Source organism: Dromiciops gliroides, chromosome 5 (genome assembly GCF_019393635.1).
Source record: "Dromiciops gliroides isolate mDroGli1 chromosome 5, mDroGli1.pri, whole genome shotgun sequence".
Lineage (NCBI taxonomy): Eukaryota > Metazoa > Chordata > Mammalia > Microbiotheria > Microbiotheriidae > Dromiciops > Dromiciops gliroides.
Genome location: NC_057865.1, coordinates 148,369,590 through 148,386,566, shown reverse-complemented (window position 1 = coordinate 148,386,566; position 16,977 = coordinate 148,369,590). Strand labels below are relative to the sequence as shown.

The 16,977-nt window shown below is 34.5% G+C and overlaps 1 protein-coding gene across 4 annotated transcripts in view; it reads right to left on the bottom strand.

Annotated features, from left to right (window-relative positions):
• The window catches only part of RELN (reelin), a 577,995-nt gene that overhangs the window by 184,391 nt on the left and 376,627 nt on the right, over positions 1-16,977 (bottom strand). For all 4 annotated transcript variants that reach the window (XM_043965756.1, XM_043965757.1, XM_043965754.1 and 1 more), the window contains exons 18-20: positions 15,266-15,499; positions 14,420-14,581; positions 5,618-5,854 (exon numbers count right to left, since the gene is read on the bottom strand). In XM_043965756.1, coding sequence (XP_043821691.1) covers positions 5,618-5,854; positions 14,420-14,581; positions 15,266-15,499 — 633 coding nt within the window. The remainder of the gene's footprint in view (positions 1-5,617; positions 5,855-14,419; positions 14,582-15,265; positions 15,500-16,977) is intronic.

Genomic DNA, 16,977 nt, shown 5'->3' with positions numbered 1-16,977 from the left:
TCGTTCTATTTGGTCTTCATGGACAGAACTAGGAACAATGGGTGGAATCTACAAAGAGGTAAATATGTGCTTGAATTCAGGAAGAATTTTCTAACAATTAGAGCTGTCCAAAAAATGCAAAGGGATGCTTTGGAAGTCTTCTGGCAGAGACTTGATGACTACTTGTCAGATATATTATATTGGAGATTCCTTTTGTATGCTCTTTTAAAATTTAGGGTCTTTTAATATATTGGGTCTTATCTAATTCTTTAGCAGGTCACAAAGTTGATATTTGAAATTCAACTTTGCCATTATCACTCTATTCCTTCATTTAGGTTTGTTTATTTTGCTACTTTCAGGAACCCTACTACAGATAAACCCAAGTATCTTCCAATGGGAAATAACCTCAAAAATAGCAAATATGTTTCCCAAGCAAAAACTGCTATTAAAAAAGCTAATTAAAGGGGAAGTAGATTTCAATATAATATTATTCTGATGATGATTTTTATGTTATAGATCAGTAGATGTGGGAGAATATCTTGTTCTTTGTCTATCTTTTTCTCTGTGCTTGAATTGTGCACAAATGAATCAAGGCTTTCTCATGCTTAGTTGGTAAATTTTATAGAAGTCACATTAGACAGTCATTAGCATAGAGAGATACCAATTTCTAATTGTTTTTGTAACTGAGTATCTACCTACCTAGCTAGCTATCATCTATCATCTATCTTATAATTTCAAGGTAGATATTTTCATACCCTAAATTTATTTACTAAACCTAAATCATTTGACTATATATATATGTATATATATATATACATACACATACACAACCATATATTTCAATACATTGTAAATCTTAGCATCATGGTTTCTTCAAAACCCATCCCTCTTTTGAATTTCCTTATTTCTGTCAAGTCCATCACCATCCTTTGAGTCTCCCAGATTCTCAACATTTCTTTCCTTGTCTTTTCTCTTCAAAATGTGTCTGACTGGGGGCAGCTGGGTGGTGCAGTGGATAGAGCACTGGCCCTGGATTCAGGAGTACCTGAGTTCAAATCCGGCCTCAGACACTTACTAGCTGTGTGACCCTGGGCAAGTCACTTAACCCCAATTGCCTCACTAAAAAAATGTGTTTGACTGGTATATTTCTGTCCATATTAAAAACTCAAATAGAAAACTGAATTTAGATGTGTGTATATGTATACACACATATGTAGTAAGATACATATAGATATATACATCTTTCTCTTTCTACACATATATATGGATATATCTATCTCTATCCTACTAGGCCTGTGGTTTCATCAATATAGGGATATCCTGATGAAGAAATTATAATCCCAGAACAGATCAGCTCCTTCTCTGAAAAATATCTTTCAAGAGTTGCCAAGGTGTACTGATGTGGTGAACTGCACTGGGTTCCACACTGAGTACATATCAGAAGCAAGACTTTAAAGAAGGTCATCATCATTTCAGGGCAAACTGTTTATTCTATGACACCAAAAGACTTCTCAACTGCCATATCAGAATCATGATATTACCATTTTCTCCCAACATGATTTTTTTGTTTGTTGGTTTTTTCGGGGAAATGAAGGTTAAGTGACTTGCCCAGGGTCACACAGCTAGTAAGTGTCAAGTGTCTGAGGCCAGATTTGAACCCAGATCCTCCTGAATCCAGGGCTGGTGCTTTATCCACTGCGCCACCTAGCTGTCCTCTAACATGATTTTTTAATTCTCCATGCAAATGCTTCCTTATTCTCATAGAACTCCCAAAGTTGAGAACATTCTATAAGTGAATGACCTGTACCCATAAACCATTGACTGCATACTGCCTTATTCTTGACATCTCTTAGAAGCTGTTTTATTCCTTCCCCTCCCAACAGCCTGGACCAACTCTCCAATCCCTTCCTTGTTCTGGACAGCATCCAACATGGTCTAGGTCTGCCGTGTTACGTGGTGGGCCATATATGAAACTCTTTGACCCAAGAACTTCACAACATCTTTTCCTTTCCCCTGGGGGGACTGTGCATATGCCAAGTTTCCCCATTTTCTTGTCTTTCATCACTTACACTGAATTTCACCTCAGTCTGTTTCTCACATGTGTGCAATTATCTTTAATCTCCCCCTTTTCCTAGGCTTTTTTCAAATCTTGCCCAAATACCTCAGAAAAATCTTTCTCCTTTGCCTCCCTCCCCACTCCTTTTGTTACTCAAAATATGACCCTACGTATGACTAATATATACAAAAATAGTATACTGGTATTGAGGGGGAAAAGGAAAGATATCAAGAAAATTAGATTAAAAATCCAGTGCTATCAACCTTTGAAGCCTCTAAAAATGCCTCCAAATTTCCTTGAAAACCTTGATGATGTATGTCTTCTTGAATTAAATCTATTTTTTTTCAAGAGGTATTCAAAATATAACTTAAAAACCATTATATATCAGTGCTATCAATTTTGTTTTGGTAACAATTAGTATTGGAAATATATATATATATGTATGTAATATATTAGTACTGGAACTATATATATATGTGTATGTAATATATATACATATATATATTACAATATATAAAATTGTACATGTGCAGTATTTTAGTTACACTAGTCAGACATTAAATAAGGTTTTGAGGCTCCAGGAACCTAAATACCATCCGAACATTGTTTTTAGAAAATTTCTTCTAAATTCCCTACAATTGACTTCCAAATGAAATTCTGAAAAATAACCTATTTGCTGATACTGAAAAAAGGGGACAAATGTTCAGAATCAGTGTGTATTATGTAAAAACAAGGAATGCCCCCAAGCCCCCATATATATATGTATATATGTTTATATACCCACATACATACAGATAGTATGTGTATGTGTATATATATATATGCTCCCAAGCTCTTAAGTATATACATATACACACACATATGCCTTCTCCTGAAATATTTTTATCTTGTTCTTTAAAATCAAATGAATATGCTCCCATTTTAGGGAATATCACCCAGTCAAAATACTGTTTGTTGTCTTTCTAGAATGGAAGAAGACAAGTTTGATTTTGGTGTTTAATTTGGTTCTAAAATAACTTCAGAACAAGGGGCAGCTAGGTGTCGCAGTGGATAGAGCACGGGCCCTGGAGTCAGGAGGACCTGAGTCCAAATCCGGCCTCAGACACTTAATGCTTACTAGCTGTGTGATCCTGGGCAAGTCACTTAACCCCAATTGCCTCACCAAAAAACCCCAAAAAACAAAACCAAAAAAACCCAACTTCAAAACAGTAAAAGAGATACCATATTTTGTTCCCCTCAGTTAGTCAGTGATGCATTTTCCAGTATCTTCTTACATCCACCAAAAACAGACACTATTTCTAAAATGCCACCCTAACTCTCCTTATACAGAAGCACTGATTCTGAGTCCTCAGATACAGAATTATCTGAGAATATGGCTTCTTATTTGTGGTATCTCTTAGGGTTATTATTATTTGGCTGCATCTTTGGGGTTTTAATCTCAAATAAATTCCAAAGGAAATAATTAACTTCGTAATATTTTGTTTAAAATGTATATGTGAAAGGTTATCAAGAATGCTGTTCTACAGCTTAAAGCTGATATAGGCTTTGATTTATGGATTCTCAGTAAGAAATGAAAGCATCACAGATAATTATAAGCAATTCCTTCCTCTGCTGAAAAAGTGCTCTGTGATGACATGCTGTAGAGTGATTTATAGCATATTGACTATAGTTCTCCTAATGAAAAAGCAATTGTCTAAGTTTTCCCTGGAGAACACTCTCTGTGCCTTAGCAATCCATGCTTGTGGAAAGTCATGAGTTAGAAAATGAGAACCAAATGAACTCACAGCTGGGAAAAGCCAACAATAATTAATTTAACACCAGCCATTTGTACAGATCTTGTGGAACTTAAAAAATTTCCCAGGAGACAAACAAGGTCAGTGAAGGGTATAGTTCACATCTCAGAATGTGTCCTAAAGAATGTTTACATAATAAGATAATATACTCTAATGGGTTTCTATCAAGAAATAGATCGGCTTGTTTTTTTCTAACTAGGAAGTTATGACTGACACACCGATTTTAAGTTATTCCAATGTGGCAATTTTATTTTCAATACTGTAACAAGTGTTTCCGAAAAAGTATTGCTAAAGTTGTACATTGACATTGATTCTTGAGACACAGTCCTAGATGATGTGCTAGTCAGTAACAGCTGAGGAAACAATATCGTTAAAGGGGTTTTTATTCTAACTCACTGGCTAAGAAAATGTGAACAGTTTGAGATATACCATGTTGTTTCAGTTTAATGAGCAGTGAGCACTTTTCTTGTCCTTATTAAAGTGGTTAATGTGTTTCTATGTCCTCATTATCACTGCCTGAACATACTCTCTGTTATTTGTAGAATCAAGTCAACTTCCTTTGCTTTCAGAGATGATCAGAAAGTCAAATCAGATTGCTCAAATGTACTTGTTAATAAAACTCCTATGGTGCTGTTTGAGGTGCCCATGGGGATTGTACAATTATTTATATTTCCTTACTTTTTTCTATAATTACTATGATTGTACTTTCTCAGAGTAAATGTATCTGTATAAATTAAAGCGGCAGTAGGTTCAAAATACTCATCAGACTTGTAGGAAAGGTTATTGTTCTTAGGGTTTTGATCAAAGCACAGAAATTAAACTGTTATCATGCATTCAACTCATGTCAAATTGACATACTCAGCAAATTCAGAATTTACTTCAGCAGATGTTAACCATTAAAAAATAAGATGTAAACCAGTTCTAAAATATGAACACTTTCATTTAGTACTTGCATTCATAATATGTTATCATTGTTATGTCACAAAGTACTCAAACAACTACTGTACAAACTTAAGCATTTCAGTTTGTGGTTTATAGGTATATAACTAAACTGAATTAGCTTTTAAAACATCTGGTAATATATAAAATTCAAAGGATCAATTTTTTGTTTATCTCCTCATTTAAATCCAATAATTTTCCTCCCTCTTCTAACAAGACTTTAAAAAATGATACACAAACTAGCTGTGAAAGAGTCAACTCAGAAAACACAGAATATGACCTTTTCATAGATCTCTTTCATTCTGTCTGGGTTGAAAGAGCTCATAGCAAAAGTGATCAGCTGTACTTTCATTTCCATTAGCAGTAATTTTGAAGCAAAAATTTTATCCTGCTGTGTGTGGGAAATCACTGTACATGCACAATTCCGTCAAAGGTAATTCTCTGTGCACTGGAGTATAAAATTTACCTCTAATTATGATTAGGTCATTGATTGGACATTTGGTGATATGCACTCTGGAGACAATTACAAGGAATAACAACCAAAGAGATTCATCTGGAGAAATCAAATAGGCCTGCCCTGGACTCGGTAGTAAAGTAAGTAAAATTCTCTCAGAACTATATTTTCTAATTATGTTTAAAGAGTCAGAGAGCTGAAAGAACCCATCCTTCTACTTCCTAGTAAGATGATACAAATAATTTTACTTAAAAATTTCCAAAGGACATGCCCATAACCTCTCCTGCTAATCCATTCTTGTTTTGTACAAATCTGCTCCATTAGAAATCCTTCACAATGCATCTTTAAATTGCTGAAGTTGATTATATAATTACAATAAAGCATTTATATCCTTACCAAAGAGTCCAGTCATGGCCACAATAGGGTTGAACATTTCCCAGGTAGAATCCCAGAGACTGAGTGACCTCCACTAGATTAGTGAAGTCAAGACTAATGCTGTTGAAAAGTATTGAAGTCATGATGATCTCATCAATGGCCCATACATCTTCCCCCTGAGAGGAATGATATGGTTGCCACCATCTGAACTGAATTCCAAACTGTTGTGCATCAGCTGGTAATTCCACAGAAATAATTCTGTAGGGAGAGGGAATTTAGGAAAGGGAGGGAGAAGAAAAAAAATACACATTCAGGATACTTCAGTAATCTAAAAATACCAACATTAATATAACATTATTATTTAAGTGAAGGGAATAGAATGCATTAAAGTATTTCTTTTTTTTTTTTAGTGAGGCAATTGGGGTTAAGTGACTTGCCCAGGGTCACACAGCTAGTAAGTGTTAAGTGTCTGAGGCTGGATTTGAACTCAGGTCCTCCTGAATCCAGGGCCAGTGCTCTATCCACTGCGCCACCTAGCTGCCCCATTAAAGTATTTTTTTTGCAGTTTATTGCCAATGCCCTCTTCTGTCTTGTATTATTTCCTCTTTTATCAAACAAAAAGCAACATGTGTAAGTTCCAGGAAGGCAGGGACTCTATCATATTTATTTTTGTATCTTTCTCAAAGTCTTGCACAGGGCAGGGGCGGGGGGAGATAAAATAACACTTGTGATTTCATTGGTATATAGAGCCTACAGAAAATAACTTCCTCTATTAAGCTGGCACCTGATTGGCAACTTAAAGTCTTGGAGAGTTGTCTGGATTACTGTGAGGTTATATGATTTATCCAAGGCCACAGAGTGAATATATATTAGAAGCAGGATTTCCTTGTTCTCAGGACAATTTACTATGCAACACTGTCTTCTGTGGTACCTACTGTAGGTGCTTAATAAATGTTTGTCAAATTGAATGGAATTAAATCAGGAGTATTGTAATATATCTACATGACCATCCAGCTCCTCTTACAAAGCCCAAGACTAAAGCTGCAGCTTTTCAAAGTGAGAGGCATTCATATTGTCTTGGTAAAGCAACACGAGTTTCATGTTATGCACATAATTTTGTGCTACTGGAACTGTCAAAATTCTTCAGTCCCATGAGTTTAGCACCACATGCCAAGGTCACCTGATCTGTCATGGCGGCTATGATAACAAACCTGTACCTGACGAACGGTAAGGGAAATTAAGAATAATATCTAATTTCCAGGAGCAGGGACCATACATTAATTGCCACTGCAATGACATCTGTTTGAAAGCTCCATAAATCACAGTTCCATGCTGCTCACATATATTCACAAGGTGAGATGTGAAGCAAATGGCAAGTGGAACATTTGTCTCCATCAGTGTACAATTAAATACCAAGAGAGGCGTTTCACTAAATGCATACTGAAGTGTGGGGATTTTTTCCTCCTTGTATATGTAATGAGGGAAAAAAACCCATAAAATAAAATGACAAGTTAGATGACCGAGAAGTAGATTCTATGTGTATGTGTTTGTATATGTGTAAGTGTATGTGTGTGTGTATGTGTATATTGGAAAAAGGGTTTCAGATTTTCTGGTTGGAATAAGGAATTGAACTATTTAAATTCAGTCTTATTCATATTAAATCAAGCTATATCTTTAGATATCAATAAGTAAAGAGTTAAAATTATACAATGAATATTTTATATTAAAAGCAAAAATAATTTAAAAAACCCATGGTTATATAGAAACAGGTTAAAATAAAATGACCACATTCATTTTTCATTAACAAGGAAAAATAATTAGTAGATAATTTACAAGGTATTGACACATGGTGTTATACTATTACTTAGAATATTTTAGGAAGAAAGCAGGTTAAAAAAAAGAAAAAAGAAAAATCTATAATTAAAAAAATGAACTAGCATAAGTGCCAGCTACATCAAATACTTAATGATTCCAAATTTCTTTTCACTATGTTCAAAATGAACTGAAAGAAATTTATTTTGTGGTGAAAAAATGAAGGTTTAATTTTTATTTTATTTGGACCAGACTCATGATTTTACTGTTGTAGGAAACCCCCATTGAGGAAAGTTGATCTGCAAAGGCAGATTAACAACTTCCCTACAACTCAGTCTTGGGGAATTATTGCTTGTCACACAGCTAAAATATTTGTCAAATGCAAGACTTGAACTCAGAACTTGCTGATTGCCAAGCCAGAACTCTATCAAATTGAAGACTTGAAAGTCCCTTCCATCTCTAAATCCTATGATTAATAAGGTAAGGGGATATGGAGTTTTCATGTAGACTTAAGTAAGTGGTAAGTTGAAGAATATTCACATTTTCCCCTTTCACTGAGAATTTCACCTCATACTTTACTGAGAAAAAGGAGACCATGACAGTGAACTCACTCTTTTCAGGTCTTTATTTCAAACCCCTTCATGTCACTATTCCCATTCTTTCCCCTTTTCTATAGTCTCCGAGGAAGAGGTGACTCTTCTTGCCAATACCAACCCCTGTCTTTACTCCCTTGATCTCATCCCCTTCAATAATTTGCTCTTTTGATCCTCTCTTGCTTCTCACTCATGTTTAATTATATTTTTAAATCAACAGTTTCATTCCCTATTACTTAAGACATGCCTAGGTCTTCCTCATCTTAAAAAAAAAAACAAACCCTTTTACTTCACACAATCTGCTTAGGCAATAATCCTCTATTTCTCCAGCCATTCATAGCCAGACTCCTAGTAAAAAGCTATCTATGGGGGCAGCTAGGTGGCACAGTGGATGAAGCACTGGCCCTGGATTTGGGAGGACATGAGTTCAAATCCAGCCTCAGACACTTGACACTATCTGTGTGACCCTGGGCAAGTCACTTAACCCTCATTGCCCCACAAAAAAAGCTATCTATGTTCCTTACTTCTTAACCCCTTGCAATCTACTTTCTGATGCCTCTACTCAACTGAAACTATCCTCTCCTAAATCGGCAATGACATGAATTCAGTGGCATTTTCTTAATCTTCATTTTTGAACTTCCACAATGTTTGCCACTGCTTTTCACTTATTCTGGAATACTTTCTACCCTCTGGATTTTCATGATATTCCTCTCTCCTGATTCTCTTTCTACTATGTAACTATTCCTCAGATTCCACCTACAGGATCATTATTTAGGCAACCTAGGTATGTGCATACTCCAGGGTTCTGTCATAGGCCCTTGCTCTCTCAACATTTTCTCTGAGTGATTCCATCAATTCCCATGAACATAAGTATTATTTTTATGCTAAGGTTCTGAAAAAGCTATATATCTGGCTCTTGCCACTTTTCTGAGTTTTAGCCTCACCTTACAATTGTTTGCTGAGCATCTAAGTGGGATGCCCACAATTTCAACCTCAGCTTGTGCAAAACAGATCACATTTCTACTTAAGTCTGTTTCTCCCTCTAAGCTCCTTGTTTTTGTTGAAGGCACCATCATCCATTTAATCATTTAGGTTCATAATCTTGGAGTCATTCTTTACTCATTCTCACTTATAAGCTTATCTCTTATATCCAATCAATGGCCAAACCTTGTTGATTCTACCATCACAGCGACTCTTGTATTATTTCCCTAATACCTTGCCACCAGCCCAGTTCAGGTCCTCATCATCTTTCACCTAGATAATGAGTACACCTGTCTCAAGACTCTCTCCTTTCCAATCCATCCTCCAAATAGCTGTCAAATTGATATTCCTAAAGCATTAGCCTGATCATGTCACTCCCCTACTCAAGAAGCTTCAGTGGCTCCCTAGTATATCTAGGACAAAACTATAACTCTTATTTGGTACTTAATGTCCTTTGCCATCTGGCTCTAGTTTATATTTCCAAGCTGACTATACATTATTCCATTTCTCATACACATCAGCCACACTGGCTTCCTTGCTGTTACTTATAAATGACATTCTCCTAACTGCATGCCTTTGGACAGGACATCTCTCCTGTCAGAATGTCTCTCTCTTCTCATCTCAGCACCTTATATTCCCTATCTTCTTTCAAGGCTCCAAATAAGTGATACTTATTTTATGAGGCTTTTCCTTATTCTTTGTAGCTATTAATTTCTCAAATTATATTGCATTTAGTATACATTTTATATTGTTACATATTATCATCAAATTCTCTCCCCTTCCCTCTCCTTATGGTCTCCCTAAGGGCAGCAGCTAACACGGTTCCTGGAAGATAATAGGCATCTAACAACAATAATAAATAATTTAATAATAATACATATTATTTAATTGAATTGATAGGTGAAAGTGCTGTTGAAATGACCATTCATGTCAATGAACACAGAACAGAAATGACAGCCTGAGAAAATAGGGAACGATTATGTAGCAAGAGTACATGATGAAGGTAAAGAAAAGATTCAGCAGGGATGAGATAGAGAAAAAAACCCTGTGAACTCCCTATGTAAAAGTTTAGTTTCTTTTGGACATATATTTCCTTTCTTTTCTTTTCTTTTTTTTTTTTTTAGTGAGGCAATTGTGGTTAAGTGACTTGCCCAGGGTCACACAGCTAGTAAGTGTTAAGTGTCTGAGGCTGGATTTGAACTCAGGTACTCCTGACTCCAGGGCCAGTGCTCTATCCACTGCGCCACTTAGCCGCCCCAGACATATATTTCAATAAATGGGATCTCCCATAATCTTAGTTACTGTTGTTTGTTATGGTAGATGTGTTTCCTTACTTGTTAATTCATCACTACATGCTAAATCACAGAATTTTAATTTTATTATTATTACTTTTTTCCTGAGGCAATTGGGGTTAAGTGACTTTCTCAGGGTCACACAGCTAGTAAGTGTCAAGTGTCTGAGGTTGGATTTGAACTCAGGTCCTCCTGAATCCAAGGCCAGTGCTCTATCTACTGCGCCACCTAGCTACCCCACACAGAATTTATTTTTTAAAATTTTCTTTCACTACAGAGCAACCTGTTCACTTCACATGTTCATTAAACCATTCATTAAACAAATATTTAGTGCTTAATTTATGCAGGATGATTTTGTAAATGGTTCCTGCCTTCAAGGAATTAACCATCAAAAATTTTCCAAAAGTTAGGAAACAGAATGCAACCACTTGTCATATAGCAGCAAATTTATGAGTTTCTTTAATGATTAAATGAATATTGTAATGATATACTACTGTTGAATACTATGGAAGGTAATTCATAGGGTTATGCACAACTATTAAACTTTAATTATTGTTATTATGTGACATATACTGGCTTTGTGACTCTTGTAAGTAATGTACCTCTCTGGGCCCTGATTCTCTAAAATTATAAGTAATAGAGAAGGTGCCAACCTACATTGGTCGAGAGAGTCCTTTCATTTAGGAATTCTCTATGCCAGTGAAATCCTAGATCCAATGCCCATCACTTATATGACTACTATGTGCCAGACACTACATTAGGCTCTGGGAAGACAAAGTAAAAACCAACTACTGCACTTAAGAAACTTGTATTCTTTTGGAAGTGGTGGCAGGGAAACACAATGGTAGAGAAAATTAAAGGCAAAATTTTGCAAAAAAAAAAAAATCCTGGGGTGAAGGGAGGGTAAACTAGCAAATGGTGGAATCAGGATAAGCTTCCCATAGGAAGCAACAAGCTATTTTTTTAAAAATTAAGGATTCTATGAAGCAGAGATGAGAAGAGAGTGGATTTTATGTGGGGAGCAGTCTATGCTATTTAAATTATCATTTTTCTTTATCTTTTAAGCTATGTTTTTTTTTGCTAAGTCTGAACATAATCTTAGGTACAACATAGTCACATTATGTAACTTATTTTGATTATTATTTGTGTGTGTTTTTAAAAAAGATTGTTTTCCTATGAATAAAACTTCCTGATCAAATTATAATTTTATTATGTCTTGGAGTCATTTTTCACCTGGGCAGCAAAGTTTCATTATGAAAATCAGTATCAGTGCCCAATGTGACTTTTGTCTATGAAAAATCAGTTTATTGGCATTTTTTCCAGAGAACATTTAATTCTGGAAAGTCAGGCAAACCAGTCATGGCAAAAAGTCACCAACATTTGAAGTATCTTTGTTTAATTCATTGCTATTCTGCAAAAAAAGGTCATTATTTTTATCAAAAGTTTGGTAAGATTCACTCTGGGATCATTATATCATTAGAGACCACTTCAGAATTATCTGTTGGTTTTCCACCTCAGTTTTCTGTCCTGAATTTCTCTGAGGAACAAAGACTAGATATGTGGTTATTAGTAATTATTCCTTATAACTTTTTAAAAAATTTCTTATAACTTTTTATGGAAGTGGATTTCTATTGCCAAGATACTATAAATAGACCAAATAATATAATTATGACAAAAAAGCTAAACTAAAATTACCAAAAAGTTCTTAAGTAATCCCATATGTAACAAAAGGTAAAAAAGCTCAGCATCTCCAGAGATTGATTCAATGTTTTATATTCATAAAAGTACTAATTAGTCCCTAAAACATATCAATCAGCATGAATAAAAGAATAACTTAAAACTGTAAACTGTTCATGCTTACATCTATTTTCAGACATTAATTTTTGTAAAAAGTTGGCAAATATACATCTTTATTTTAGAAATCACAGAATACAGATGAACTGATAAAAATTAGTTAAAGGTTATAGTGATAAACCAACCAACTTATTTAATTTATAGGGCATACTTTATTTCCAAACAAATGAACATCATCACAATAAGCAACGATATGGTTTCTATGTCAATTATAGTCAGTCATTTTAACTGAAAAGGGTACAGTAAGTGGTTAAAAGCATCAAGATATCTTTAATTCTGCTAGTTAGAATTTGCACAATATGAACTGTTTATTAAAGACAAAGCAAATTACTACAGTATGTAGAACACATGCTAAATTATGTATTTTGGAGTAATTTGCAATGTCTCTTTCATGATATTGATTTGCAAGAGAAAGCATGAGTATGTGTTGGCTGGAATGGAGGAAGAATTCTAATATAATTCAATTTAAAGAGAAATTTTATTTTTAATATTATTACATATCATTGTGTTTAACTTTCTGAGAAACCTCTTCTATGATCTTAATCTTTCAAACTATGCACATACTTAATACTAAAAATATCATCATGGTTTTCTTAGAAGAAAACTGTTGCTGTCAAATGGGAGGCAAGAATAAATGCACCTTTGTAGTAGAACATTAAATGTGTAATTTTTCATGACATCAAAGATTCATTAAATTTCTAGATATAGACTGATAGAATTTTGTAAGCGACCATTCTTGTTACAAAAATGTTAGTGTTTGGGGATAATATATGGGACTGATTCTTTATATTTTAATAATTATTACTGTAACTATGATATTTGTCTATTCTTTTTATAGACTTTTGGCATAGAGATACTATGCTAGTTATTTTTTTTTTGAACCAAGTGTTTCTCCCCCAAAACAATGGAATTTAGCTTTACTCTTACTGGTAATGTAGATTCAAATTATTTTCATCTCAAAGAGTAAAAAAAAAACCCTTATATCCAGTGTATTCTTAAACCTATTAGATTGCATACATCCATCTATCCATCCATCTATCCATTATCTATCCATCATCTATCCATTCACCCTTCCATCCATCCATCCATCAGTCCAATCAGATACAACTCCATCTGATATGAGTTATAAATGTTTTATTTGTAAAAGCAGGACTTAAATAAAATTTTCAAGTGAAGAAATTTGCTCCTGAACTATTCTTTTTTTTCTTCCTCCCTTCTCTATATTTATTCTCACCCTTCTCAGAGGACAAGTACAGTTCTCTTACTGAAATGTTCCTTTGGAAAAGGATTTATGGTCATTTATTCATTGGTGTGGATTAAGCCACAATGTTTTCTCCCCTAATGGTTTTTGTGTATCAATCCCCAGTCCTGAGTTTGGAATGAAGATTTTGTTCTGTGTTAAACAAATTTCAAGTGTCTGTGAGCAGACTGATGAAGTATTTTTTGAAAAGTGAAGAAATAATTCCCAATATCTCTGAAATCACCTCTGTAAGGCACACTTGGTCACACTACAAGGACATTTTATACTCTATAACTGTAATTAAAGACTCAGGTATGTTTAAATAAATAGCAGCCTTCTCACCAACAAGGCTTTTTTTTTTTTTAAGCGAGGCAATTGGGGTTAAGTGACTTGCCCAAGGTCACACAGCTAGTAAGTGTTAAGTGTCTGAGTCCGGATTTGAACTCAGGTACTCCTGACTCCAGGGCCAGTGCTCTATCCACTTTGCCACCTAGCTGCCCCACCAACAAGGTTTTAATGGTTAAAAAGTAGAGTGCTAAATACATTTTTATCTTCAGTCTTCTGAACTACTACTTGTTAAAAATCTATTTATAAAATAGTATAATAAATACAATAATAATATCTATCAATAGAATCTATAACGTTGTTTGATCTAAGATGCTTCTGGAATTGTTATTTTGTTAGCAAAAACTTGAAAGGAAAATTAGTATTTTAGGTCTATATTTGAATTTTCAATGGACTCAATTTTAATTGTAAAAGAAAATTCACTGTTACATTATACACATGTTTAACTTCACAATCATGCCAATTTCAGCTTTCTCTGAATGAAATATTTTTAATGTAAAAAAAATCACTTTCTTTATAAAGTAGAAACTCAGCTATGATGGAATTTGCTAAAGAAAACATGGTTAATTTATCATTCCAGGACACATTAGTCTTTGTCCTGGCTAAAACTCAATGGGAGACTATTTTCAGTCTATCATTACAAATTATGATTCTGAAAAGAAGCTGATATCATTACATCTCTTTTTCATAACTCTATCCAACATACCTTGGTTCATGGTAGTTGAGATAAGAATAATGTTCAAGTAGTTTCCATGTAATTCCATTATCATAAGAATAATGCAATAAAACACCTTCCCCAGGCTGGTTGGGGGCTTTGCATGTACTCAAAACAGATTTGCTTCCTAGTCTTAGTGTAAACTGGAGAAACCTAAATAAAAATTAATTTATATAGATTAGTGATCATGCATAAGCATTTCAAAATACTGTACTCATTACTGCTTTCAAAAAGACTTACAGGCAAGTTTAGCTGAACCTCCCATGCTGCTTTGTAAATGACTTTCCCTCCTTTTAATGTCAGTGTGGAAAGTGTATTCATACACACACATACATGTATGTCTATGTACACACACATGTAAACATATGTAATAGAAGGGAATGTATATTTTATTTGAATTCACAAAAATATACTTGCACACAAAATATGTATATATGACACATACACATTTAAAGTGCCAGTCATCATGGTATTGAATTATTTATTAGGTACTGGGGGAAGGGAAGGCATGGAATGGATATAATCAGCCACCACAAGCTGTCAAATAAATAAAACAATATAAATAATTAATTAGCACTTGGCTCTGGCACACATTTTTTGATGCTAACATTTCATATTTTTCCATCTGGCTGGTAATAAATACCCTAAAGTCATTTGCTAAGCACTTGAATCACTAAAAAAAAAAGATTAACCCCAAATTAACCCTTGTTTCCAACCTTAATTATAATTTAGAGAAAGGTTAAAGTAACATTTTATGGAAATAAGAGAAAATTTGAAAATACATAGATCAGAAAATTAAATTAGTTATATCACTTTGCCATTCATTTCTTAGATCACCTGGACTGTGAGCTGTCAAGAAAGGATGTAATGAGCTGACGCCTCCCATCTTTGTTGAAAACCAATGCCTTTCCACTGGCTAAGACACCACAGCCAAAACTAACTTCAGCACCACGGATAGAGTAAAAGTTGTGGTAAGAGGAGAGCCTGGAATTTCCAAAGCTTTCAGAGATGAACATTGGGAATGTTTGGGATGCCATTTCACAAGCTGGACCTGAAAATCCAGGGTCACACCTGTCAGAGAAATACAGCAAAATTAATTATTAAACCATGTTGCTTTCAATTTTAATCTTTTGCTTTTTCAGAGATTTTTCTGAATCTCCTTTTGGGAGAATAAAGTCAAGTATTTGACTGAATAGTAAATGGAGCTTATTAGCCTTTGGAGAGTTCTGAATTTGAAGAGTCAGCAGGGTCTGGATAATTGTAAATATCTTCAACAGATGTATTCTTGGCAGAGCAGTGCTATAAAAACGGTTATGATTAAAACAATAATTCATTGTGCATCTTCAACAAATTCTACATATTTCACCTACATGGATACCTATATTCATGAATAGTTTTATCCTGAAGTTACTCAATAAAGGTGCAGTCTGCAAAGTATATAATTTGCTTCAAGGTGATGATCATCAAAACTACATAACAAATTCCATCAACAGGAGACTTCTTTCTGAGGTATATTTTTTAAAAATTGAAAGTCTGTGGATGATGTTTTAAATGCAAATGGTGTATTTTCAGCTAAGTAAAATGCAATGATTATGCTTTAACTTGAAATGTGTTCAGGAGATAAAATTCTATTACTTTGAATTGGAAAATACAATTGCATTCCGTTCTTTAGTTTCCTTGTTTTGACTCCTTAAAATCCACAGACTACCAACATTATTATGGAAAAATAGTAACTCTTTTATTTCTTTTCTTTTCTTTTGTGGGGCAATGAGTGTTAAGTGACTTGCCTAGGGTCACACAGCTAGTAAGTGTCAAGTGTTTGAGGACAAATTTGAACTCAGGTCCTCCTGAATCCAGGGCAGTTACTTTATTCACTATACCACCTTGCTGTCAGAAAAATACTAACTCTTAATCCATATGGATTCCCTTATTAGAAATTAGGATCCCTGTTTGGTAGAGCTCCAAGAAAAAATATTTTGTTTGCGGGCATGTTCTGTTTTGATATGAACTGACTAGGGCACTTGAGACAAACTCAAGTGAAGAAACCATTAAATGTATCTTTAATTTAACACTGGGAATAATAGCAACAATTTGAAGGGTATTATCTTTAAGAGAGAGGTGTGGTACAGTAAACATTTAGTTGGCCTGGAGTCAAGAAGACCTGGGATGGAGTTCTGCCTCTTACACTTAATGCTGCGTGACCCTGAGCAAATTACTATACATAGTACCTCAGGCAACTAACATTATAAGTTGGAGGCCAGGAGCCAGTATGCATTGGTAAATGGAGCTTCTCAGTGGCAATTCTCTTTCCCTCCCCTCATCCCCCCGCCCCCTTCTGGCAATTCTCTAGAACAATGAAATCAAAGACTTTGTGATTTAACCAGGAACTCATTTGTGTATTTTTTTCTATTTGATACCATCTTCTTTGCTTTTTTCCCCCTATCTTTTTTCCCTTTCCTATAAGAACACTGAAATCTCAATGTAATCTAGTTTACTACAGAATGAAATTTGGGAGAAAGTGACTCTTCATAATATCCTGTTCAAGTCAC